At 48.1% G+C, this 25,850-nt stretch overlaps 2 protein-coding genes across 2 annotated transcripts in view; both read left to right on the forward strand.

The window, feature by feature from the left end:
- Positions 1-5,215: 5,215 nt before the first annotated feature.
- On the forward strand, positions 5,216-15,201 carry PRRT4 (proline rich transmembrane protein 4). The gene is made up of 5 exons (XM_079151651.1): positions 5,216-5,594; positions 6,754-7,481; positions 7,566-7,670; positions 8,005-8,130; positions 12,850-15,201. Exons 2-5 carry the CDS (start codon positions 6,830-6,832, stop codon positions 14,673-14,675), a joined length of 2,709 nt encoding a protein of 902 aa, XP_079007777.1. The 5' UTR covers positions 5,216-5,594; positions 6,754-6,829; the 3' UTR covers positions 14,676-15,201.
- Positions 15,202-19,994: 4,793 nt separating this feature from the next.
- Positions 19,995-25,850, forward strand: part of RBM28 (RNA binding motif protein 28) — a 28,649-nt gene continuing 22,793 nt past the window's right edge. Inside the window, exons 1-4 of the mRNA XM_079151653.1 lie at positions 19,995-20,225; positions 24,372-24,530; positions 24,858-24,952; positions 25,425-25,500. Coding sequence (XP_079007779.1) covers positions 20,108-20,225; positions 24,372-24,530; positions 24,858-24,952; positions 25,425-25,500 — 448 coding nt within the window. The 5' untranslated portion in view covers positions 19,995-20,107. The remainder of the gene's footprint in view (positions 20,226-24,371; positions 24,531-24,857; positions 24,953-25,424; positions 25,501-25,850) is intronic.

Consider the following 25,850-nt stretch of genomic DNA (forward strand, 5'->3'; position numbering starts at 1 on the left):
TATTTTAATGCATGTAACTTTTATTGAAAAATGAATCATATTCAGAAGAGTACATAAAATGTATACAAAGTAAAGGAAAAAGTATATACATTTTTTAAAAATAAGAAAATAAACAACCATGTTTCTATCTGCCACACAACTGGATTTTAGAAAGTAAAAGGTGACCAGTATCTTAGAAGCCCCTGGACTTTCCCTGCCCAGGCATAAACACTCTTCTTGTTTCCCTACCCCAGGGAATGATTCTCTTAACTTTTTAAATTCTGCCCTTTTTTTTTTTTTTTTTTAATGGCTTCACCACATATGTATGCATTCCTAAACAATACTGAGAAGGATGTAGGGAAGGAAAGCATTGTATTAGGAGATGCTGGACAGTGCGCAGGTCTTGATGCACTTTCTTTAGCTTCTCTGAGAATTTACAAGAAGGTTTTCTGGGAAGGTCAGTAGGCAAGGCCATGAGGAAGTCCTGGGAAGTAACACTCCCTGAAGTGAGTATATGTCGCAGGACTGTAGTGCCCACCAGACCTTGGATATCTGGTTGGAACTTGTCAGGACTGTGGACTGCTCTGTGTTTTCTGCTTCAGAGCTCACTCACTCAATCGCCTTCTCTCAGGAGCAGGTTACAGTGAAACCCTTCCTCATAAGACAAGAGGGTGCAGAGGGGAGAACCAGAGTTTTGTAACTCTTTTTTTTTTTTTTTTTTTTTTATTGTAAACAAATGGGATACATGTTGTTTCTCTGTTTGTACATGGCGTAAAGGCATACCATTTGTGTAATCATAAATTTACATAGAGTAATGTTGTTTGATTCATTCTGTTATTTTTCCCTTCCCCCCACCCCTCCCACCCCTCTTTACCCTCTATACAGTACTTCCTTCCTCCATACTTGCCCCCCTCCCTAACCCTAACTCTAACCCTAACACTAACCCTTCCCTCCCCCCATTATGTGTCATCCTCCACTTATTAGTGATATCATTCGTCCTTTGGCTTTTTGAGATTGGCTTATCTCACTTAGCATGATATTCTCCAATTTCATCCATTTGCCTGCAAATGCCATAATTTTATCATTCTTTATGGCTGAGTAATATTCCATTATATATATATATACCATAGTTTCTTTATCCACTCATCAATTGAAGGGCATCTAGGTTGGTTCCACTGTAACTCTTGATCGAGAGAAGGTTAGCACAAATAAGAACTGAGGCCAGGCTCTCCAGGCATTCTGTCCTGGGATTCCAAAGATTACCGGTACAGTGGCAGCAGTAAACATGAAATAAATGACACTGTCAAGGTGCCCACCTCCTGAGTTAGTCACACGGCTCCAATCTGAAGTGGTGTCCCTCTACATGTGATGCTCAGCTTGCATCCTGGGATTCCCCCTTCATAGTCTTCCAAGAAGCTCCCTCCTTTCCCTATCATCTCCAGTGGACCTCTGCCTCTTGTATTCTGCATCTTCTACTTTTCTTGGTTTGCATTCTGGTTTTGGGGGAAACTAGTAGCTTTTTCAGAAACTATGTGTTGGAGGTAAATGTTTTGAAGTGTCTGAAAAATATATTATGTATTTTAACTTCTTATCTAGTTTGATAGTTTGGGTGGGTATAAATTCTAGATTAAAAGTAATTTTTTCAAAACTTTGAAAGTATTGCTTTTAACTTCCAAGGTCATTATTGAGAAATTCAAAGCTTTCTGATACTTGGTACTTTGTACACAACATTTTTTTTTTCCTTTCTAGAAATTTCTAGACTCTTCAGTATGCCTTGGTATGGGTTTATTTTCATCCACAGTACTGGGGACTTGGTGGACCCATCCTTATGATCTGTCAACTCATGTCCTTCTGTTCTGCAAATTTTCCTTGAATTAGAATTAGTTAATTGATGTTTGATGATTTCCTTCTTTCCATTTTTCCTCTTCTAAAAAAATTCTATTATTTTGAAGTCGAACTTTTGATATTATCCTCAAGTGTTCTTATCTTTCCTCTTCTGTATTTTCTCTTAGTATGTTTGCTTTACTTCCTAGGGAGATTTAATTAACTTTATTTTCCAATCTTTCCATTAAAGCTTTTGTTTCTGATTTTATTTTCCAAGCCGTCACTGTTGCCATTGTTCTCTGAATGTTCAATCTCTTTGTACAGCATCTTATTCTAGTATCATGGATTCATTATCTTATCTCTCTGTGGATATTAACAACGGTATTTTTGTTGACATTTCTTTTTGCATAACCTGTTTCATCCAATTTATTTATTATAACTCTCTCTTCTGTGTTAGAATTTTTTCTGAATGTCTGGTAGTCTGTAGTCATTAAAGTTGCAATGTGGAGGCAAAAGACTGGTTAGAAACTCCAAGCTCACAGTTGAGTTTGGCACTATAGATGATCTGGGCTGTTTTGTCTTGTTTTTACAGTACTACTGATTGAACCCAGGGCCTCACACATGCAAGGTAAGCATTCTGAGCTGCACCCCAGCTAGCTAGGCTGTTTGTACAGAATGTCCTACGTCAGTTCATTGAGCCTTTCCTCTTGGGTTAGTGAAATGCCCCAGGTTAGAGTTTTCCAGTCTCCAGTTTGGAGAGCAAAGGTCCTGCTCCCACTACTTTGGAAATCTGGTTGTGGGAGAAGGCTCAGGTTTTCTGCATTCAGCATTCTGTGTGACATGTGTGACACAGTCACTTAATGCCCTTGCTTCCAGTGTGCTATCTCTGGGGTTCACAACTGTGCCTGAAGTTTCCCCAGTCCAGTTACCTTCTATCTTCCCTCCTTCAGAGGAAAATCTTCCAGACGTGGCTGAGATATGAGATAAACTATTGCTCAGTGTTTTGGAGTTCAGGAAGAGACCTAGGGACCTACTGCATTTCACCTTGGTCTTTACTTTAGTCACCTCTTCCACAGTTCCAGAGGTGCTTTAGAACTGCCAATTTCTGTGCCTTCAGAGAACCATGAAATGTAAGCCAAGTTGACTCTGTTTCCCCGCTGCTAGTTGGAGATATCTTTTTCCTCGGAACTGGTAAGTCAGTAACTGCGTGGCTGTCTTGCATCCTGCCTCGAAAATTCTGTTGCTGTTGTCTCTATTCTTGGTCTTTTCCTCCCTGCAGTTTATCTCTTGATTTTAAAATCTCTTTATTGAAGTTTTAGTGGAGTTTGGGGAGGGAGTGAAATTGGACATATGCATTCAATCACCATCTTAATCCAGAACCCTAACTTCCTTTTCCAATATCTTTAAAAAATATAATTCTTGGGAATAACCTTACTTGGTCATGGAGGATAGCTATTTTAATGAACTAGGGTATGTTTATTTCTGTCCTTCCATCTAGAAGTCTTTAAGTGAACATGATTAGCAGGAAATGAGCCTTTCTATGAGGAGGATTGAAAGAAAATGTCTCCAGCGGGAAACTTTTAGTATGTGTATGAAAGAAAACCAGAAAGTGAATCGCACTATGCTACCTCCAGGCAACTGCTAATGTACTGGGGGAGGGAAGGGGAACCGACTGACAACCCCTCCCCCAGGGTACATTAGGGGATACCCTTTGCCCCATGTTTTGTTTAGGAACTCAGAATAAATCCCCGACTTCATCATTGACTGGTCCTGAGAAGAACTCAGTTAGTGACCTATTCTGATTTTACATCAGTTGGGGAGCTTTGTGATCAGGAAGTGATTCCTGGATGCCTTTCTGAACTGTAGCCCATGGCTCGTTACTTACCAGATAGTTATTGAACATCTACCCTGGGTAAAGTGCTATGCTAGCTCTCTGAAGGAGAAACTGCCCTTGGTAGCATTTTCTTTTGTTGTTGTTGTTGTTCCTGAAATGGGGGATCTTGCTAAATTGTCCAGGTTAACTTCTAACTTGTCATTCTCCTGCCTCAGCCTCATCAGCAGCTGGAATTAGAGGTGTGCAGCTGTCTAGGTAATTCTCTAAGCATCTCTCACCTTAAAGAGCAGAAGAGGGGCTGTTGGAAAGAAGATTTGGGGTCACATCCAGGGCTGTAACATGGTGACAATAATTTTTCTCTTTCCGTTGCCTGTGATGAGGAATAAGGGGGGAGGCTCAGGAGCTTCTACCATGGTGCTCAGCACTCAGTAGGATGAATGTCTGAATTTTGAGAGCAAGTTTTGAATGGTGCAGAGAGCCTCAGGGGTTTTATGTTCTCCTGATACTTTGAAATGCTAGCATTTTTGGAAGAAAACATGAAGGGATATAGAGACTCAGAACAACATTAATGAGCGAGTACTGCTTAAATCAGTCACTACTGCAGCCTAGCAGGGTGCAGGAAGCATCCATAGTGGCTACTCAGTGCTGGGTCATCCTCAACACTGCCTCTGCCTGGGTCTCATATTCCCTGGAGGCTGGATGCACTTTGATTTTACCGTTCTCCTCTCACCTCCCATGGGAAACAAGTTGTAAAGCACTTCTCACAAGCGGTTCAGCTCACCATTCTTTCCCGCAGACATTTCTGAAACTCTACTCATTTTTGAGAGACCCGGTTTAGCAAAAAGAGATGTGCAGGGATTGACATTTGGCAGTTGGTCTGCCAAGTGTTGGAGAAGCTCCTCTGTAGCAGTAAGGGTGTTGCCAACCGTAAGATGGTGGAGAGGGCAGGCAGAGGGACCGAATTCAAGTCTCTGTGTAAGCTGTCTAATCTTGGGTAATTTGGTAATGGGACTTAATTTACCTGGCTGTAAAATGGGAACATAACAGGATTGTGGGGAGGATTTGTGAGGGTGTAGAAGTATACTTTTACTCACAGTAATGACGTAATAGAATGACTTTTAGTGCCTGAAGTGCCAACGTGGGGGCAGGCTGCTGCGTGCCGTGTGTGTGTGTGTGTGTGTGTGTGTGTGTGTGTGTGTGTTGTGTGTGCGCGCGCGCGCGCAAGTGTGCATGCCTGTGTGTGTGTGTGTGTGTGTGTGTGTGTGCGCGCGCGCGCGCGCCCTGGCCGGCGGGTGTGTTTCCCGGGAATGGTGGATGTGTGCGCTGGGCTGCCCTGGGAGTGTGTGACTGCCAGCTGCAGGCTGAGAACGAGGCGCCCGCGCTCACCGCGGTTGATTGGCAGCGCTGGGTGAATGAGCGCGCTTGGGGCCCCGGCCCCGACGCGGCCGCGGCGCTGCTCGGCTCTGCTGTGCGCGCCCGCCTGCCGGCCAGGGTGGGGGGTGGACCGCGGGTGGCGGGCCGGGTGGGAGGGGGAGAGGGGAGGGCGCGGGAGCCTGGAGGGAGGGCCGTCAGAGCGCGGCTGCCGCGGAGCCCGGCGCGGGCGGCTGGGCCGGGGACCCGGGCTCGCAGCCAGGAGGCGGTGCCGTGGGGAGGGAGCGCGGAGCGCGGAGTGTGGAGCCGGAGCTGGAGCCCGGCCGCCCGCCTGGTGAGAGCGCTGCGGGCCGGGCCGGGGGCAGACAGGGGGCAGCGGGTCGGCGAAGCTGCAGTCACCCGGAGGAGCCGAGGGGGCGTCGGGGAGCTGGGGACCCGATCTCCGGTCCTGGCGCCGGGCTCAACGGAGAGAAGGGGCGAGACTCCGCGGAGCGTTGCCCAGTAGGGTGCGCCGGGGTCGCGGCGACCGCCCCTTCTCGGGGTCTAGGCGGAGGAGACCGCCTGAGCGAGCGAGCGACAGGAGCAGGTCGGTCCAGACTCGGGGAGTGTGTACGTGTGTGCGCGCGCCGTGTGTGCACATGTGTGCCTGCGAGGGGTGGGTGGGTGTGTAGGGGCGTGGGGGAATGACGGCGTGTGATGTGGGTATGTACAGTGCGAATGTGTGTTAGGGGCGTGTGTGCCTCTGACCGTATGTGCTGTGTGTGAGGAGAGAGCGGACAGGGGAGGTGGGAGCTTACGGCGCTAGGGTCTGAACCCATGTAGGAGGGAGGGGGCTCAGCAGGATGGAATGTGTGTGCATGTGTGCAGGGCTGTGTGAAGGGTGAGTGGGTGAGTGTGTTGGGTGCTAGGTGTGGCTGTGCGTGTGTGATGGAAGGGTGCCGGGTGCACGTGTGTCCCTGGTTCACCCTCCCTCCCCCCACCAGATGTGTGTTCCGGGTGGGGAGAGTCCTGGGGAAGGAGTGGGAATCTACTGCTGCTGCCCCTTACCCAGCTTGCCTGCTAAGCCTTCTCCCCCAGGGAACCAGAAATGGCCAAGCTACCCCTCCCCCAAATACGTCTAGGGTCTTGGAGAAGGGAGCAAGCAAGCCCCAGGAAGGGGGAAGGGTTGAGAGGAGGGAGCTTCTGCCAGACTAGGGACTCTGCTTCTCAGGGTAGAGCCCGGCAGCCTTCCGCCTCTGCCAGATCCAGCAGGCCTGTGCTTTACCCCATTGGGGGCCCTGTGCTTCTGTGGTATCTCAGATCACACGAGGTGGGGGGCAGGACTAACCCAGAGTGAGGGTTTGCTTGTTCACAGCTGTATCACCAGCAGCGGGCCTGCGCACAGTAGGCCTCTGAATATTTGAGGGAGGAAGGAAGGCTGGGCAAAAAGGTGGGGGAAGTAGGGTAAGAGTCTGCATCTGGGAGCCCAAGTCCATCCTCTGGCTGTATTGAGGAACCCAATTCCCAATGAACAGGGTGGGTGGGATTGGGAGACTGCCAGGGGAGAGATTTGTGATGGGGTTTGAAGGTACAGGAAGGAGCTGGCAAGAAGAGCCACCGTGTCTCTCTACTTAGGCAGAACACTTCACATCCTGCCCCCCTCCCCACCTGCTTCTCTGTGATTAGAAGCCCCTGTCTGGGTCATCTGATCCTGGGAGAGGGAAGAGGGCATCCGCCAGGGCTCACAGGACCTCTCCTCCCTCCAGGACCTTCGTACTCAACAGGTGCTGAAGAACTGAGCCCCCTGCCCACTCAGGCCACCCCAGGGGGCCAGGTGGGGCCATGGCAGGGCGTAGCTGCCTGGGGCTGGGCCTCTTCTGCTGGGTCCTGCTTGCTGTTCCTGTGGGCCCCCAGCCTGCCTCCTCCGTCCCAGGTGCCCCTCTTACCACTTTGACCCCGCCACCTCAGAGCGAGGCCTCTATGCTATCTCTCAACCTGGGACTTAACTTCAAATTTCATCTTCGGGGACCTGCTGCTGTCTGGGGGAGCCCTGTCACAGAGACCCAGCCTCTCTCTCCTGGGCCAGGCCAGGAACCAGGGGAAGAGGTTGCCAGTGTGCTGAGGACTGACCCCCTTTGGGAACTGCTAGTGGGCTCCCCCAGGAACTCTCCCTCAGAGTGGGGCTCCGCTGAAGGCAGCTCTGTGCCCTGGTCCTCCTCCCTGCCTCTTGAGTCCACGTCCCCACTTTCTGGGCCCACCGACCGGCCCACTGCTCCCTACCAGCCCAGAATGGGCACTGTGACTTGGGCCACTGCTTTGACGGCGACAGCGCCTCCATCCAGTATTCCCAGGCCCCACCAGAGCGAGTTGGAGCTGAAGTTTGATGTGGCACTGAGAGCAGGTGCAGCCCCCACACTTGGGCATCGAACACTACCCCTGCTGCCTAGCCTTCGAGCCAGCCTGGCAGAGATTGCTGGGCGCCTGGGACCCTTTGGTAAGCACCCACCCCATCTAAGGAGAGCCTTTGCTGGGCCCTGCAGCAGTTAAGAGGCAGATTCAGCTCAGGCTCCTTTTGCAGGGTTTTTTGGCACTACTCTCTCCCCACTCCGGAACTTCTCTGGCTTGAGTCCCCCAGGCACAACAACATCCCCAAGCTCTGCCTCTGAAGTGTCAGATTCTCCAGGTGAGTGTTCATTTCTTTGCAACAAACATTGGTGGGACCCTCTACATGCCAGGTGCTGCGCTGGGGGCCTGGCCAATGTCTCCTTTTCTTTGCCTAGGGGAGGCCTGCAGTGCTTCTCCCAGGTCCTAGGACAAGGACTACTGCTCCATGAGGAAACATTCTCTTTGCCAGATTGACTCTACTTGGCACTTATACTTTAGTTCAAGTTGTACGTCAACTTAGATTACGGCTACAATTCCTAGGACAGTGACTTCCTTAGGGCAAGGTCCTCAGAAGGACAAATCCTCAAAGGCCACAGCCAGCTGGTAGGGTGGCTCATGTGCTCCTGTTGCAGGGTTCTTTGGCACTACTCTGTCCCCACCCCCACCTGCCCTGGAAAGGAAGCTCTCAACTCCACATCTGTTGGACCTAGCTCCTTCCCTAAGCTCTGCTTCAGTTGAGACAACACTGATGCAACGTGGTAAGTATACAATTCATTTGAACTTGACAATTATTTATTGAGCACTTACTACATGCTAGTCACTCATCAGTGCTCTCGGACCCTTTTATTTCATTGTCATAATAACCATAGTCATCATTCTTTTCATCATCATCACGGAGAAATCTACACAAATGGTCTGAGAACAAGTGTTGCAAGGGAAGATCCCACGTGGAGTTAAGTTATGATGTTCTGAAAGGTTTTCAGATAGAGTAGGATGGAAACAGATGAGTGAGGGCCAGACAGCACAGGAACTCCTTCATGATTTCCATGGCACTGCCACTCACCCCACCCTCTACTCTGGGTGGCCTGGCCTACCTCCCCATCCCCTCTCAACCCCAACTTTGGGCTCTCTCTTCTGCTGTCTGATCTGACATGACATGCTGTCAGATAGGAGCAGAGCTGGGCCCCTCATTGGGAGGACATTGAAGAGGAGACTGTGAGTACGCAGATGCCACCTTTGTTCAAGGGAGTCTTTCAGAATATGCATCTAGACAGGTGGGTGATGCTGAGGAAGGACCACAGACTCTGGCATCTTGAGATCTGGCTTTAAATCCCTTTACTTACTTAAAATTAGCTGAGTGGCCTTGGGCAGGTTATTTAACTTCTTGGATCCTAAATTCTGTCATTTATCTAAGGTTTAAAATAGCACTTATACTGCAAAGTTTCTGTAAACTCTTGGCATGCTGCTGGGCACAAAGTAGAAGCTCATATAGTTGTAGCTATTAACCTTGTTTCTATCCCCCCCAACCCCGTTCCCCCCATATACTTCCAGACCCTACCATGCAGAAGACCCTGCAGCCCTTGCCCTAGGCTACTGTGGAATCACACATAAACCCACTAGGCAGATGGCACAGGTGCTTGGTCACAGGAGCCCTGGGGAGAGCTTTGCAAAGGGTTACTTGTGCCCATGAAGCCTCTCAGCCACCACATACTAGGCTCAACCATGGAAACCCCAGTTTCTTCCATCCCCAAACTTAACACCAAACTCCAATTTCTAGTTCCCTTTAGTCACTGTCAGCACTCCCTAAGTGGTGGGTGAGGAGCTGACTGGCCCCTGTCTAGCTAGTGTACAGTAGCAGCAGGATCTGTTGTGGGTGGGGGGCAGCTCTGTGCCTCAGGGGAAGGATGCTGGCTGGCAGTCTGTCAGCCTGTGTGACAGCGCTGGCCAGGCAGGTTTAATGAGTCTGGACAGTATCAGAGGCAGCCTCACCCTGCAGGCTGGCAGCCCCACCCTCACCCCCCTCCTCACTAGTGGCTTCAGGAACTGGGCCTCTTCCTGGCTGCTGCTCCTCCTGGATAAACTCAGGAGGGCAACAGATCTCCTGGAGAGAAGACCAATGGGCCTTGCTCACATGGGAGTGTGTGTGTGTGTGTGTGTGTGTGTGTATAAATCCATGTGCATGTTAAACAGGGAACAAAAAGAATCTCTCTGTGATTCCTCTAAGATATTTCTAACCTAGGTGCCATCAACCTTGTACCTTGGACTCCTAGGTCTTCCTTGTACTAGATTCCCTTCACCTTGAACTGAGCTTATATTTAGCTCATACCCAACCCAACAGTTGTGTAGGTCCTAACATATGGAAGGACTTTCAGACTAGTTGATAAGCCCCTTCTGTCCTTAGTTCCTTGGGTGCTTGCCTTTACTCCCTGAGTACCCTGGCAGGTCCCTGTTCTGCCCAGTCAGCATTTGCTCCATCCAGTAGTTGAATCTTTTGAGTATCACTGCTATAAGTTTATCAGTTCTCTAGGATCCTGGAGGTGGGGGTGGGGAGAAGGATGGGGCAGGCCACTAAATGAGCTACAGCATTCAGAATGGAGATGCAATTCCCCAGCCCTTTGATCTGGGCAGCTGGTGGATAATCAGGCCTGATTCTTCCATGAATGAGCAGGTTCCTCCCCCTCCTTTTCCCCTTCCCCAGCCAGTTCCTATCTCACCAATTACTCACATTGACATCCAATCTCCTCTCTCACCCCTGAGGCCAAGAGGGGCCACAGACCAGAGTGGGGTCTCCCTGGAGAGATGCCCTGTTCAGGAGAAGGGATCCTGGGAAGTGGGGAATAAAGTTGCTGTCTTCTGGGGGAAACTGAAGACTCTTTCTGGGGAAGCCACAACTGGGGAGACAGGAGATGAGCTTAAGTGGACCCATCAAAAGTAGAAGTTGGACTTTCTCCTACCTGTCCTCATCCTTACCTGACCCATGCAGAATGTACTGAGTATGCTCTGATCCCTGGAAACAATGCTCCTAATTCAGAACTCACTTTCTGACACTTGAGCTGACCCTGTGCTTTGCCTATTTTCTGGCTTTTATTCCTTTCCTGGATTGTTACGAATGTCGAAATTTGCTCTAGTTGTCATAGTGCTTGAAGACAAAGATGAGAGATGGGGTTTCCTGTGGCCCATGGGGGTAAAAGGTGAAGATGGAAGAGTGTGAAGTGGAGCTGACCTCTGAGAGCTGCACTTATCTGTGTGTGAGCAATGAGGAGAGGGTGAGGGGTGAGAGGCTGGGGCAGACTGTGAGCTCCCAGGCAGAACCTCCCTGCCTCTTTATAGAGCCCCCTAAGGCAAGGCTACTGGCGCTGGCCTGACTGCTGCTGCAGGACCTCAGTCACTGCAAAGTGACTGAGACCAGAAGCAGTGCATTAGACCAGGACATCAGAGGGGACCAGGGAATGTTTATTTGATCCCACTAAGTCCAGATGGATGTCCTCTCCTGATCAGCAAGTTATCTGTTCCCAGGTGGGTAGTTTCTCATTTAACTGATGGCAGCTGTCTTCATGAATGTTTTGGAATGGGCAAGTCATAAACTCAGAGTTCATAAACTGAGACAGTTGATCTTCACTCACTTGACTAATTGTGGTCTTTCTAAGCAAGCTTAGGGTGTGCTAAGGATGTTTAATCCAGACAACAGTTTTTAGTTAGGTAAATCAAGAATTACTTTGAAGCCAAGAGTAGTCACATTCACACAAACACAAACTGCTGATCAATCAGTGATGAACAGTATCCAAAAACAATGATGCGGACCACCAGCATGTATTGAACATTATTTCATACCAGGTACCCTAAGAATTTTACATCCATCATCTCTTTTGTCATTGTAACTGTCCCATGTAGTAGGCACTCTTAACCATTTCAGATTTGAGGAATGTAATCAAATGGGATGCAGGGTGCCATTTGCTGTATTTAATTTGCTGGCTGTTCCCACTCTGTTCTCCCTAGTTGACCAATTCCATCTTCCCCTCTCCTCTCTAAAGAGCAGGTTTCTGGGCCCCTTGCTTCTTTTCCTTGTTCTCAGAACTTTTGTGTTTTTTCCTGTGTTGTCCAGCTGGGGCACGGTCAAGCAGTTGAGGCAGGAATGTGAACCATAGAAGATGCACCTCCCTCATTTCCCACCTGTGTCCTGTCTTCTTTCCCTTTGCTACCAGGCTGTCTCCATCCTTTACCACCACCCTCTCTTCCTCCATCTTAACCTGAATATGCAGTCCCATCAAGCCTGTGAGGTAGCGATAGGGAGAGGTCAGCTTCCAGCATCTTCTCTGTGACCTGGTCATGGCAAGAATCCCTGGGTCTAACTCTTTCGAACTCCTCTCTTGCTCTAAGAGAGTAGATCCAGGGTCTTACTCCTCCCTCCTCTTAGTTGACTTCTCTTTTGTCAAGAGATGTGGGAAGATGTTGGTCATAGAGGGGCTCACTTACTCAGATGGCATTTTATCCCATTATGATCTGCCCAGTTATTCCTTTCTGGGAGTTCAGGGGCAACCTTTGAAACTGAGGGCAGCCCATCTCAATGTTACGTCTATAAAAGGGGGAGAACCAAAGGGCCATCTATATCAAGAGTCTTAGACCAATGGCTTTGTGGGTAACAATGTAGGCCACAGCTATGGGTAGGTTGAGGATTGGGGTGTAGCTGGCAGGAAGGTGCTGGGGACAAGAGAGTCTTATATCTTCCCCTGTTCTGTGTGTGTATACATGTGAGTTCCTTGAAATGAGAACATGGGAGAATACCTGAAAATGTCAGAAGAAGTATCTCCTAGAATCAAGTTAGGAGTTAGGAGTCAGGGGCGCAGAACAAGAGATAAGCAGACGAGAATGACGAAGAGACTTTGGAGTGGACAAGGGCTCAGATTGGTGCTCAGTCTGGACTCTAGTAGCACTTTGCCACTTTGTGACAGTGGACAAGTCACTTTATCTCTCTGCAGAGCCTCAGGATCTTCATCTGGCAAATGAGAATTCATTTATTCAATGGATATCTGCCTAGTGCCAACTATATGCCACAAACCATTTAGGCATGGAGATTCAGATGTGAGCACAGGGAACAAAAATCTTTGGTCTCATAAAACTTCCTTTCTGGTGAGGGGTTTGAACTGGAGGAGGCATCCACAGTTCCTTCCAGTTGTAGTAAAGTTCTGTAACTTAAACAGACACTTTTTTCTCCCAGTAGGATCAGATTGTTGGAGGAAAATGAACAAAAGAGAGGGAGAGGGAAAAGGATGAGAGGTGAAGCTTCAGGCTGAGGGGTTGGAATGGGGGAGGGGAAGGTGGGAGACCAAGAGGTCCTAGAGTCTCCTCTGTAGGACAAGGGCCTTTTAGGTGGGTGTTTTGGTGGACTATTGGTATTCAGGCCTCTGGTTGAGGTCTGTGGGTGGAGGGTGGAGGGTGGGATTATATAATTGCCTCAGCTAAACGTTCTTTGCCTACAGACCCCACCATCCCTACCTCTGGTCCAGATGACCCCTCTCCTGCCAGCCTTGGGAACCCTTCAGTGCAGCCAGAATGTGGGCCAGAGTCCTGCAGTGTGGGAGAGCTACCTGACCACGAGGGGCAGCCCGCTGCCTCCCCGCTGCCCCTCTTCTTCCTGACCCTGGAGGCCGACTGGACAGAGGCCAGGGCTCACTGGGGGCTGGCCTGGGAGGCCCATGTATATGGGGCAGGCGCTCTCTTCGGCCTAGTGGCCCTACTGGCGCTGCTGGCTTTGGCCCTCTTGCCCTGGCGCTGCCCGCCCGGCGCCCCCTGCCTCGCACTGCTGGACCTGCTGCTGCTTTCGGCGGGGACCACACGAGCCTTTCCACTCTTCTACGACGCCTATGGGCACCGGGACCGGCTGCCGGCGCTGGCCTGGCTGCTGCTGCAGGATCTTCCTCTGCCCTGCCTGGCAGCCGGCTTGGGGCTGGCCTGCCTGCTGTTGGCTCGGCCGCGCCCGCCGCGGTGCCCCGCGGCATTGGCTGCGCTGTTGCTCTTAGGCCTGGGGCTGGCTGCCGCCGCCGCGCTGGGGAGCGCCGCGCATCGCCCGCTGAGGCCTCTGCGGCTCGCCTCACGCGGTCTGCATGCCTTCCTCGCCGCCCTCCTTTCCGGGCTCCTGCTGGCGCTCTCCTGTTGGCGGGGTCGGCGGCGGCGGGCTGGAGCGCCCCTGGGAGGGTCTGGTTTCAAGGGATCTACTCCTGTCCCGCAGGCGCGCAGCCCTTTCGCCCCGCGCGAGTCCTGGCGGCGCGCGGCGCGCACTGCCCCGGTGGCTGGCACTTTCGGGCTGTTGAGCGGAGCCCTGCAGGGCTACGAGGTTCTGCACGCCCTGGGCTACGGCGGCCAACCTGGCCTAGAGGGCCCCTGGCCCTGGTGGGCCTTCCAGCTAGGCCTGCGCCTGGGCGAGGTGGGTGTCGCACTCCCGCTGGCGCTGCTGGGCCTCTACCCGGCGCTATGCAGTCCCCGAGTGCCTCCACGCTGCTGGGCTAAGCTCTTCCGATTGTCCCCGGGTCATGCGGCTCCCCTCCTGCCGGGGGGCTGGGTCACTGGGCCCCCTGACAAGGAGCCTCTGGGTAGCGCCATCGCACGTGGCGACGCCGAGTTGCTTCAGCTGTGCGCCCTGGCAGGGCCAGGCCCGGATCTCCTACTCCAAGGAGGTGGCGGCCGGGGCTTCAAAGCTACGGCGGCCAACTCGGCCCAGTCCCCTGCCTCCTCTCCCTGCAGCGATTGCACCGTAGACTTCCGCCCGCCCTCCCCAATCAACCTGCGGCGCAGCATCGAGGAGGCCCTCTGCAGCGAGGCGCTGCTGGCTCCCGGTCTCTTCCAGGGCCCTGCCTTCGGGGAAGCCCTGTCTGGGCTCGGCCTCTACCGCACAGCCTCGCTGGGGACCAAGACGGGGACCAAGCCCTGTGGAAAGTCGGAGGAGACCCCCAGGTCCCCCCCGCCCCGGGAGCTCCCCTCTCCCGGGGCCTGGCCCACCGGCAGCAGCGCCTCCTCAGGTTCTCTCTGTGGACTCTCGCGGGACAGCTCGTCCATGCTGCTATGTTCCAGTCCCGATAGGCCCCTGCGCTGTCCACTGGTTTGCGTCCTCAGTCCTCCGAGACCCTCAGGAAGCAGCCCCAGCCTCCCGGCTTCAGGATCCTACCAGGCCTTGTCCCCACCCTCCCGCGACTCCCCGGAGCCTGCTCCTGAGCTGCAGGCCGAGGAGGCCTTACTGCAGGAGCAATTCCTGGATGCCTGCCGACAGATCGATGAGCTGAGTGTGGGGAGCGACACCATAGACCTGTGAAGGGGTGGCCACCTGGCTGCCCTGCCCATAGGCCCCTTTCTGGTGCCTGCTGTGGTCAAGACCTGTACACTGTAACCCTTTTCCAATCCTGCCTGGGTCAGATAGCTTCCCTGCTTCCTCCCTCCTCCAGGGGGTGGGTGGGTCAGCAGCCAGGCTCTGTTGATTGGGACTGAGTGCCACCTTCTCTGGAGCCCTGGGCTCAGATGCCCTCAGCTGTAATTTTAGGCCAACAGGAATCTCACTATCCTTGGCCTGTGCCAGCAATAAAGCTCCAAGGTGCTCCACCTCTGACCACTACTTCCCACTCTGGTGCTGAGTGAGAGGAACTGTCCTCAGAACACCTGGGGCCCTGCCTCTGCCCCATACCCACCTCTGCCATGCCCAGGAATCCCACCCCTGTGGTGAGTGAGACTCCCTGTTCTCCACCAGACCCCTCCTCACAGAATGGTCTCTGGCCGTTCCAGGAGACCTTATAGCAGTTGCGTGGGAGATGAATGCTTTCAGAGTTAATTTATCAATAAAATATTTTCAGAGGAGAAAGTTGTTACCTTCTTGGAAAAGCTTAGATGGCACCCCAGAAGCAGTAGTTCTAACAGAAGTGGAAGTGGGGTGTGTCTGCCTCAGACCCAGGGACCTTCACACAAGACCAAGGGGTCTTATCCTGTAGCTGGGATGAGTGTGGGGGGGTGTTGGGGGCTGCCCCTTGAAGCTCCTTCTGACTCCCTAAGAAGTGACTTTTCATAGGGATAAAAATGTAGTCTCAGAGGTGGGGGAAGAACTCTCAGTCCTTATTGGAAATGCCTGTCTTCCTAGGAGTCTGGCTTTGGGGCTTGGTGGACCACTGGCTAGGGACTATTTAGTGATAAAGTCCTTCATGGAAATATTGATACACATGTAAAAGGGCCTGATCACCTCCAGCTGGAATCCCCAATAGTCCCCCAACCACAGTTCAACAGTTTGGGATTCACAAAGAGAAAACTGCCTTCTTCACCCACCAACAGGGCCTTTTTGAAATTGGGCCCATAGACACCCTACCTACTCCCCTGCAGATCTCTCCTCTCTCATAGGCACAGATCCTCTCTGGAGAAAGCCTGTCTCCACTGCCTGCTCCTGCCCCTGCCTCAGCCCCAGCCAAGCTCCCAAAGCAGAATTCACAGTGCAGAGAGCCACAAACACATCCGCCACCAGGCCCTTGGTAATCCTTCCCTTGCCTGGAGCATTTGGCTGGGAGCTGTGTATAGTGTGCATTTGTCATTTGGCTAAAATGTAGTAGTTTAGAATGGCACAAAAGCTGAGTCTTGGATTAGGTTTCAAAGTGAAAATCTGACAGTGTTTTGGCAGATGTCCTGCACATCGCAGGGAGACCTGCAGGGGCACACACACTAGGCTCAAAGTGGTAAAACAGGAACTACAGTGGTTTTCCTTCCAATTCTTACCATTAGCTGGTGGGCCTTGGAGAAGGGAGGCGAGAAGCCAAGAGGGAAGCAGGCGGGGAAGCCTGGGTTGGGGGTGGGGGCTGGGGCCCTTGGCCAGACCAAGTCCCAGGCTCTAGTGGAGAATTCAAGTACTGCTCTCCTTGCAGATGAAGATCTGTCTTGGCTGAGAGGAGCACCCAGGGCCTCAGCCCTCAGAGGAGGGAAGGGAGCCAGTGATGTCTGGGAGGAGTGAGAGTCATAGTAGAGAAGAGAAATGGGAGGTGGGTGTGCAGGCAAAGCTGAGGGATGGGCCTGGAGTGGTTCAGACCATGTTTCCTCCATCATCTGGCTCAGCATGGCTCAGAAATTCTTGCTGCATCGTCACTCTGGGCTGTGGCCCAGAGAACTGCCAGCCTCCTAATTACAGGCATTTCTCACTGGTGTCATAGTGGCTGTAGCGGGCCCAGCATTGGTGCTGCATTGTGTCATGCAAGGAGTGCTTGCTGCTCTGAGCAATGGCTCCTTTTCTTCTCCACTTTCCTTTCCATCTGCCTCTGCTCACGCGCAGCTTCTCCTTGCCATCTCTTCCTCATTCTAATCCTTGCCAGCTGCTTTTTCTCCCCCTCCCTACCAAGGGCCCTTGGGTTCATGCACACACGTACCCAACAGAGCAGTCAAGCCCTGGATACCCCCAATCTCTCTGTATCCTTCCCCCCATATCACTCCTTTGCTGTCTAGAAACCAAACGGTGCTGATGGGAAAGGAGCCGGGGAGGGAGTACAGCTTGGCGCTCACCAGCTTCAACACTGTTGATTTTCCTCAGTAGGAATTACCCCAGCCCTTTGGCTTCATAAAGAGGCCAAGACTTTGGCTAAGCCGCTCTCCCCTTTCGTCTCGTGCCTTATCTCTTACCCAAAGCAGGTTTCTCAGGAGTCCAGGTAAATCCCAATGCATACACCAGCATACACAAATCTTGGCGCTGAGGAGAACCAAGAGACAAACTCACCTCTATTCATTCATTCATTCATTCATTCATTCATTCATTCATTCATTCATTCTCTTAAAAATCCGTATTGAATGCTTACAATATGTTAGATGCTGGGGATAGAGAGGTGAATGAGGAGGACACCAGCCCTGAATTTATGAAGTTGCCATTCTTTTGAAGAAAGACATTAAACAACTAATCACATAAATAATCACAATAACAACAGTAATTAATTACTGTTGTGAGAACTGTAAAGAACAAGAGCTACTTGGCATTACAGAAGGTTTAGTTTACAATGAGTAGCAGAACCAGAGGGATGGGGCTTGGGAGAGGCAGACTGAGGAGAGCCCAGCCTCTCTTACTTCCTTTCCAGGCTCCTGCATAGTGATGGATGAGGGGCAGGCCGGCAGTTTATTTCCCCTGGAAGCCACATTGCAGGGTTCCAAGATTCTTACTATTTAATAAAGAACGCTGCGTGTGTCCTGAGGAGATGGATGAGCAAATATTCCTGATTGAAGAACAACATGCCTCCCTGATCTGAATAGATACGTGGGAAGGGGGGGTGGGTGGGAACAGATGGGACCCAGTCTGAACTACTAGAAGGATAGAAAGGGTCAACTGTACAGTTGTCCTTCCTGAGGGGCACAGAACTGCACTGTGGGTAGCTGCTGCCCCCTGATGGGCGTAGGGACACAGTTTGGTTTAGTCCTTTAAGAAAAACTTGGAGGAGTGGGGTTGTGGTTCAGTGGTAGGGCGCTTGCCTGGCATGCATGAGGCACTGGGTTCAGTCCTCAGCATCACATAAATTAAAAAAATAAAAGTATTGTGTCCATCTACAACTAAAAAGAAAATAAAAATTTTTTTGAAAAGAAAGAAAAAAAGAAAAACAGACCCATGGTATTTGAAACAGCATTAATAGAGAGTGTTGCAGAGATGTTGGAACAACCTTCTCCCCTGTACATATCGTGGCCAAGACTGGGAAGTCCTCACCACAGCTGGGGCCCTGAAGCTTGCATTTTAGTTTTTGGGGATGGAATTGTGGTTCCTAAGGTGAAGGGTGCAGGAGGAAAAGAGAAAGAAGAGGTAGGAATGTGGAATCTCAAACCAACTTTGTGCAAGCAATCCTATTCATTTCCCTCGTCTGTTTGGCTCTCTTTATCCTGGATAGGATTAACCTAGTAACCTTAACAATCTGTTTTGTATTTCAGTGCTTCCCCTCCTGAGTTATGTGTCTGAAAAGAGCTGTGTTGTGTGTTTTTAAAACACATATTACTTACTTGGAGCCAGGGCTTCATAAATTCGATGCTCAGAATTCTTCTTTTCCCCTCATTACTACCAACCAGTCATCTATTCATCTAAATGTATTGGAAGTGGATGGGGTTTAAGGAGAAAAGGAAATTTACTTTTCATTCTACCTTTTGTCCTTTCTGCATTTTCCACCTACTAAGATACTATCATTTAAAAGCAACGATTTAGAAAGTGCTTTGGGGAGGGCTGCCATAGCATAATAGTTACCATAGAAAGTGCTTTGGTATTTTTTGCAGTGTTCTGTAGATGTCGAGGTCTTGCACATAGGTCAGTTTCTGAGCCTGGAGTGTGGCAAATACTCTTTGTTTCAGAACCCAGGAGCACCCAAGTCTTCTCCTGCTCAGTTAGACCTCTCAGTCTTAGATCTGTCTGATAAGCTGACCTGGGGGAAAATCCTCTGTCTCTGAAAGGACCTGGGTTGTAAATCTGTATGTATAAGTTGGGTACTTGGTTTGCTTTGGGTGTGTTCTGACGTGATCTTGCAGTGTTCGTGCTGTGATACATTTGTAAAATTTTTTGAATAATGTCTGTTTCTCTCACTAGACTATCTTCTATATGAGAGCAGGGACCTTGTCTTTTTTTTTACTCCCTGATTTTATCTCTAATGCCTGGCACATAGCAGGAGCTCAGTATTTATTGAAAGAATAATTGCAAACTGTTAGTTAGCTTTTCATCACTGTGACAGAGTACCTGAGAAAAACAACTTAGGGGAGAAAGATTTATTTTTGGCTCACAGTTTCAGAGATTTCAGTCAATGGTTGGTAGGCTTAATTGTTAGGGACTTCAGTTATATCAGAAAATCATGGCAGGAGGAAGAGAAGAGAAGAAAAAGGGAGGGGAGGGAAGGAGAGGGGAGGGAAGAGGAGGGAAGAAAAGAGAAGAGAATATGGGGACAAGATATAGTCCCCCAAGGGCTATATTCACTACTCCAACTAGATCCCACCTCTTATAGTTTCCACCACCTCCTCAAAGTCCATTCAAATTATGCATCCATCAATGCATTAATCCACTGATGAGTTTAGAGCCCACATGATCCAATTGCTTCCCCAAAGTCCCACGTCGGAACGTTGATGCATTGGCGACCAAGCCTTCATGCCTTCAACACATGAGCATTTGGGGGACATTCCAGATCCAAACCATAACATGTGCCTTCTGTATCTATGTATACTTTAGTAGCTACACTTTGTCAGTGAAGCCGAGGTGACATTAGTCTCATATTCTCTGAGGATTTGAGAATTGTCCGAATGGTGTACAACATCTGGGTGCGTCTGGCTGCAGTTTATGCACAAGATACGTACATACATATGTGGAGATACACACGTGGATACATACGTGGAGACACTTCAGAAAATATTTTTAAACATTCGTTATATGACAGATCCTGGGTAAGGCTTAGAGCAAAAGCGACCTCTCCTGCCTGTTCTGATGAATTGGGGTCAATCTCCGGGAGGCGAGAGTTCAAGAGAGGGTAAACTGTTGATGCTAATATTCCGAATAAAGGTGGAGCCTAGTTAAGAAACTCCGCCCCCGGGGAGTCACTATTTTTTCATTCCGGAACATTTCTTCCCCATCCAACTAGGTTTCCCCCCGGAGTCTTTTGAGTGAAGAGCACTTCCGGGATCGCTCGGCAAGTCGGCGTGGTTGTCCTACTTTAGCCCGTTTTAAAAGCGGTGTGCCGAGGCTGTGTTCGGTCTTGGCTTCACGAGCCTTGGTTTCCCGGTCTCATGGCTGGCTTGACCTTGTTTGTGGGCCGCCTCCCGCCTTCAGCCCGCAGTGAGCAGCTGGAAGAACTGTTCAGTCAGGTGGGGCCGGTGAAGCAGTGCTTCGTGGTCACTGAGAAAGGTAGGGGGCGGGACGGTGGAGGAGAGGGCTTGCGTTTTCCTGGGGCCGGGATCAGGGCGAGGACACCTTTCTGAACTTCAGGGAGCTAAATTATTCTTTATCTGCTCCTGAGAGAAGGGACTGGGAATTGAGTTTCTTTTCCAACTGAATTTGCTTTAGGTGGGCCTATAGGATCGGTTTATGAAAGTCAAAGCCTCATTTTAGGTTTCTGTAGCGCTTTATTTTATAATAGGTACATTTACATTTACGATCTTATTTGTTCATAATGAAAATAGCAAACTTTTTTTTTTTCTTTTGTTACTGGGAATTGAACCCAAGGACGCTTTACCACTGAGCTACATTCTCAGCTTTTCAATCTCCCGCTCCCCCACGGTCTCTTCAAGTTGCTGAGCCTAGCTTGGAACTTGCGATCTTATGCCTCAGCCTTCCGCGTCACTGTAATTACAGGTGTGCACCACCACACCCGGCGGCAAATCAGTCGACTCTAAGCCTTACCCTTGCTTTATTAAAAGTGCTGTTTTCACAGGGTTCAGTGGTGCAGGCACGTAATCCTAGCGACTGGGGAGCCCGAGGCAGGAGAATCGCCAGTTTGAGACCAGCCTCAGCAACATAGTGAGGCACAAAACAACTTAGTGAGACTCTGTCTCAAAATAAAATAAATAATTTAGAAGGCTGGGGTTGTGGCTCCGTGGTAAAATGCCCCTAGGTTCAGTCCCCAGTACAAAAAAAACAAACCCCCCGCCAAAAAAAAAAAAAAAAAAAAGGACTGATTGCTAAGGCACAGCGCTGAGTTTGATGCATAGTCTCATTTAATTTTCTCAAAAATCTTATTGGGTGAAGACTTTTATTCCCGTTTTATATACAGGAACTGGGACTTAGGAAAGGAAATATACTAAAATATACTAACTTTGGTTTAAATTCATACATCTAGTAAGTAGTAGACACAGAATTTGATCTGGAACTTTTAGTCAATATGAGTCATTTTTGTCTTTGTTCCTAAAGTACTTACTGAATAGCTACTGTGTTCTAGGGCAGTATTATAGGTCCTGAGGGTACAACAGTGCACAACAAATGAGAAATCCTTGTTCTTACGTCTTTACGGTGTGGAAGACAGCCAATAAACACATAATCCAATTATACACTGATAATGTATATGTTAAGGTAAATGTTAAGGAGAAAACTAAGAGAAGTGGGATAGGGAGTCTATGTATAATTGGGGGGCTTCAGGGGAGGAGAGCCCATATAGATAGGACAAAAGAGAGTGAGCTCTATGTCTTTTGGGGAAGAACATTCCAAAGGAGAAGAAACAGCAAGCTCAAGCATACTGAAGCAGGAGTGTTCCTGGTATATGGGAGAAGTAACAAGGAGGACAGGGTGACTGAAGTTGAAATGAATGAAGGCAAGGGGATTAGGAAATGTGATATAGAATACCAGTTCTTGTAGGACCTTCTAGGTCATTGCAAGTATTTTGGATTTTGGTGTGCTAAGGGAAGCCACTGGTTTTAAGCAGAGAGTGGAAACTCTGTTCTAGTTTTCATTTTGAAATATTCTCTCCGAATACTGTATTTCAAATAGACTATTGGAGAAAAGGAAAGAAGCATTAGTAAGCTCTTGCAATAATCTAGGTGAAAGACCATGATGTTGGACTAGGATGGTAACAGTGGAGTGGGAAAAGGTCATTGGAATATGGATATTTTTAAAGGTAAAACTGAGAGGATTTGCTGATAGATAAGATGTGGAGTATGAGAAAAAGGAGTGAGGGAGTTAGGTCTAACTCCAAGGTTTTTGGCTTGAGCCACTGAAGAGATTTCCTGACTTGTAGAGTGTTGCTGTATGCGGCACCTTCTGTTTGATGTCAAATAGGATGCACGGTTGGCAATGTACTAGAATAATTATGAGGGTTTTAATTATAGGAACATTCCTTTCTCTCACCTAGACTGACAAGGAACACTGAGATAGGCACCCAGTGTTACCCAAAGCATACATTTAACTTCCTGTCAAGTCACCAGGCTGTCTGCTTTTTTGCATTTTAGCAGAACAACTGGCAAGAACTAGCATCTCATGGGCTCCCTTTTCCCCTCCATGGTATCTGAATATGTGAGTAGGCAGCCTTACGTGTGTTAATAATGACCTCACTTGAACTTCTGTTCTGTTAATAACAGCAATTATAGTCAGGATTGTCAGCCTGGCTCTAATTGTTATACAAGTCATGGCACCTGCCTGATTCTTTGTCATTCTAAATATAGATATAAGTGAATGAGAGAGTGAGAGTGCTATACATTAATGTTTCTTAAACTGCAGATTATTACTCATTAGTGGATCTTGTGTAGGTTGTGACTAGATTTTTAAAAAAATAAAAGAATAAAAGGAATATATATATGGTAAAGGATGAATATTTGCAAAACTTTTATTTCAGTTTTGTATAAAGTGCCATGTGACTGTTTTCTAGGGAAGAACACGCCATTGACTGAGAATTCCCCTTCGAGTCTTCAGAATATAGGCTATATGTAACCTTATCTTAAATCTTTTGCACTTTGTCTAAATCATTAACAATTTCTCTTATTCTCCTTTTAAAAAAGTATGTACTTTCCTGTTCAGGCAGCTGGGAAATATTGGACAGAGTGATGTACTTAGTGGAATGGGAGGGGTGGGATGTGGGGTTAGGTTTTCCCCAATAGTAGTGTCATGTCTCTTAGCTTCTTTAAGATGGGGTAGTTTCACAGGGTTCTTAGGAGGATTCTGAATGTATTTGAGAATGCTTTATGTAGACATAATTATTGGGCACTGAACTCCTTCACATTTGAACTGCTTTATTTTTGGTTGTATTCATTAAGAAGGGCCCTCATTTTTCTTGTTCTTGCTCTTTGAAAGGTGAGCAGGCAGGCTTTTATGAGAGGGATTTCCAAGAGAAAAGAAATTGATCTCCTTGTTGGGGTGTGCTTTCTTGTTGCCAAATGTCAACTTTAATTGCATCCTGTGTTACATTGCATGTACTCTGGAGGAAATTCGAGTGTAGTTGGAAGGGAAGCAGAAAACACAGTTCTGTTTCTTCTGTAGTTAGTGGGCAGACTTCTTGGTCTGTCTTACTCCTTTTTGACACACTAAATTACTTAAAATTTTACTTCGCAAACTATGTTAAACCAAAATAAACATACCAAAAAAAGGGCAAGGTGGGTTACAGTTGATATTTGTAATTTTCCACCTGCTTGGTGCTAATATTGTTCTCTCTGGAATCCTGTGGAAGAACATGGGGCTGGTAGGGAGGCATTAATTGAACTACTAATGTCCTGTGTGATATTTACTCACTTTCCTATGTGTCAGATTATTCTTTGGGAAAAGGAACTTGCTTTTCCTAACTTGCATTATAGCTGCCTTATAAAGGTTTTATTTGATATCAAATAGCTAAGGCATTGGTAATAATGGTAATAATATCTGCAGGCTCCCAAAGCAGTGTTTATTCTTTGAGGTTCTTTTGTCAGGGCCTTAGGCATTTGTTGCTGACCTATTCTAGGTAAGCACTTTACCACTGAGCTACATCCCTGGCCTTGTTGCTGATCTATTCTAAAGAGGGACTGCAATATTACATTCTGATTTTCAAAGTTACTGTACTTACCTTTCCTGCTTTCCCTGATGATCTTGCCTCCTATTTGATGTAAGTTAGTTCTTCTTGGGGGCCTAATACATATCATGGGTCCTCCATACTTTTTTTTTTTTTTTTTTTTAAGTGATACTGGGGATTGAACCCAGGGGTCTTCTACACTAAGTTACATCTCTAGCCCTTTTTATTTTGTATTTTGATACAAGGTCTTGAATTTGTAATCATCCTGCCTCAGCCTCCCAAGTAGCTGGGATTACAGGCATGTGCCACCATGCCCAGCAGATCCTTCATATTCTTAAGATTATCAGGAAAGGGGAAAAACAGAAACTAACAGCAAGACACCAAATTAGAAGAGAGGAAGAAGCCTAATAGTTTCTGAGCAAAGTGGAGGGGGCATAGATGCCAGCCTATATCTTTCCTTCCTGAGACATTTGGTAAACTGATCACAGGGTATCTGCTAGCTTAAGCCTTTGAGTATTTACTTATTAGTGTTCTTGGCTTATGATTCTCTGTCCTTTTCACCCCACTCACTTATTCTTTTGTTCTAGGGAGTAAAGTGTGTCGAGGCTTTGGCTATGTCACTTTCTCCATGCCAGAAGATGTTCAGAAGGCCCTTAAGGAGATTACTACCTTTGAAGGTTGCAAGATCAGTGTGACTGTTGCCAAGAAAAAACTGAGGAATAAGTCCAAGGAAAAGAAGAAAAATGGTGAGTTTCTAGTAATCAAAGGGAGTCTTCCCCCAGGATGGAGAACAGCACTATGAAAATGAAAGAGGCTCAGCAGCCTTGGGTAGTCTCTAGAACTTAGAGCTCCCTGAATTTCTTTTTCATATCCAGAATCACCTGGTGTATTTTGATATTTATTTTAGTCCTTTGCTTCTCCCTCAATCTGGGAAATCTGGTGTTCCTGGATAATACCATGCTTAAAACTGTGGTAAATACCATCTGTTACTAGCAGCTTTTTCCCTGTGATGTCTAGCCTAGAAGTGAGCAGTTTTGGAGCATGGACTTATTCCATGCCTCTTCTTTTTTTAGAAAATTCAGAGTCCCCAAAGAAGGAACTGAAGCCTAAGAAAGCCAAAGTGGCAGATAAGAAAGCCAGATTAATTATTCGGAACCTGAGCTTTAAGGTAAGTGAGGAAGAACTTACCTCAGTGCATACACCTTCTTAAAATATAGAAAGTGGATTGCTGCATGTGTTTGGAAGGCAGTTGGAGCCAAGGCATGCTCATTGGTGGAGTGCATTACAGTATGGTATAATTGGCCTTAATTCCTCCTGGGAATGAACATAGCCTGCTAACTTGAGAAAATGGGCCTATATTAACAATAACTTTTAAGGACATTGAGTGGGGAGATGCCTTCCTTTTTGGGAAAGCTGCTATGAAGAAAGAGTGGAAAAGCTCTCTGATATCTGCCTTTTTGGCTTCTTGGATACAAAGTAATTTGTCATCAATTCAGAATTGTTTGATATCCTAGTTTCAGAAGTAAAAAAGAAATAAAAATATTCAGAGTATTCCTAATGAGTAAACTTTGTAATTGATGTTTCATGTTTATTTGATGAGATGATATTTCTTACTTTTCTTTCTTCACCTTTGGCTGTAGTGTTCAGAAGATGACTTGAAAACAATATTTGCTCAATTTGGAGCTGTCCTGGAAGTAAATATCCCAAGGAAGCCAGGTACTAATATCTCTTCATCTGGTGAAGGTTAGATTATTTAACGTGTCTTTCCATATTGCCCTTGAACCAGAAATACAAGCTCTGTGTCTTACTCTTTTTTTTTTTTTTATATTTTTTAGTTGTAGATGGTCACAATATCTTTATTTATTTATTTTTTTATGTGGTGCTGAGGATCAAACCCAGTGCCTCATGCATGTGAGGCAAGTTCTCTACCACTGGGCTACAACCCCAGCCCAAGTATGTGTGTCTTACTCTTTTTTTTTTTTTTTTAATATATATATTTTTTAGTTGTAAATGGAGAAAATACCTTTATTTTTATGTGGTAATGAAGATCAAACCCAGGGCCTCAC

This window comes from Sciurus vulgaris, assembly GCF_902686455.1.
Source record: "Sciurus vulgaris genome assembly, chromosome: 8".
NCBI lineage: Eukaryota > Metazoa > Chordata > Mammalia > Rodentia > Sciuridae > Sciurus > Sciurus vulgaris.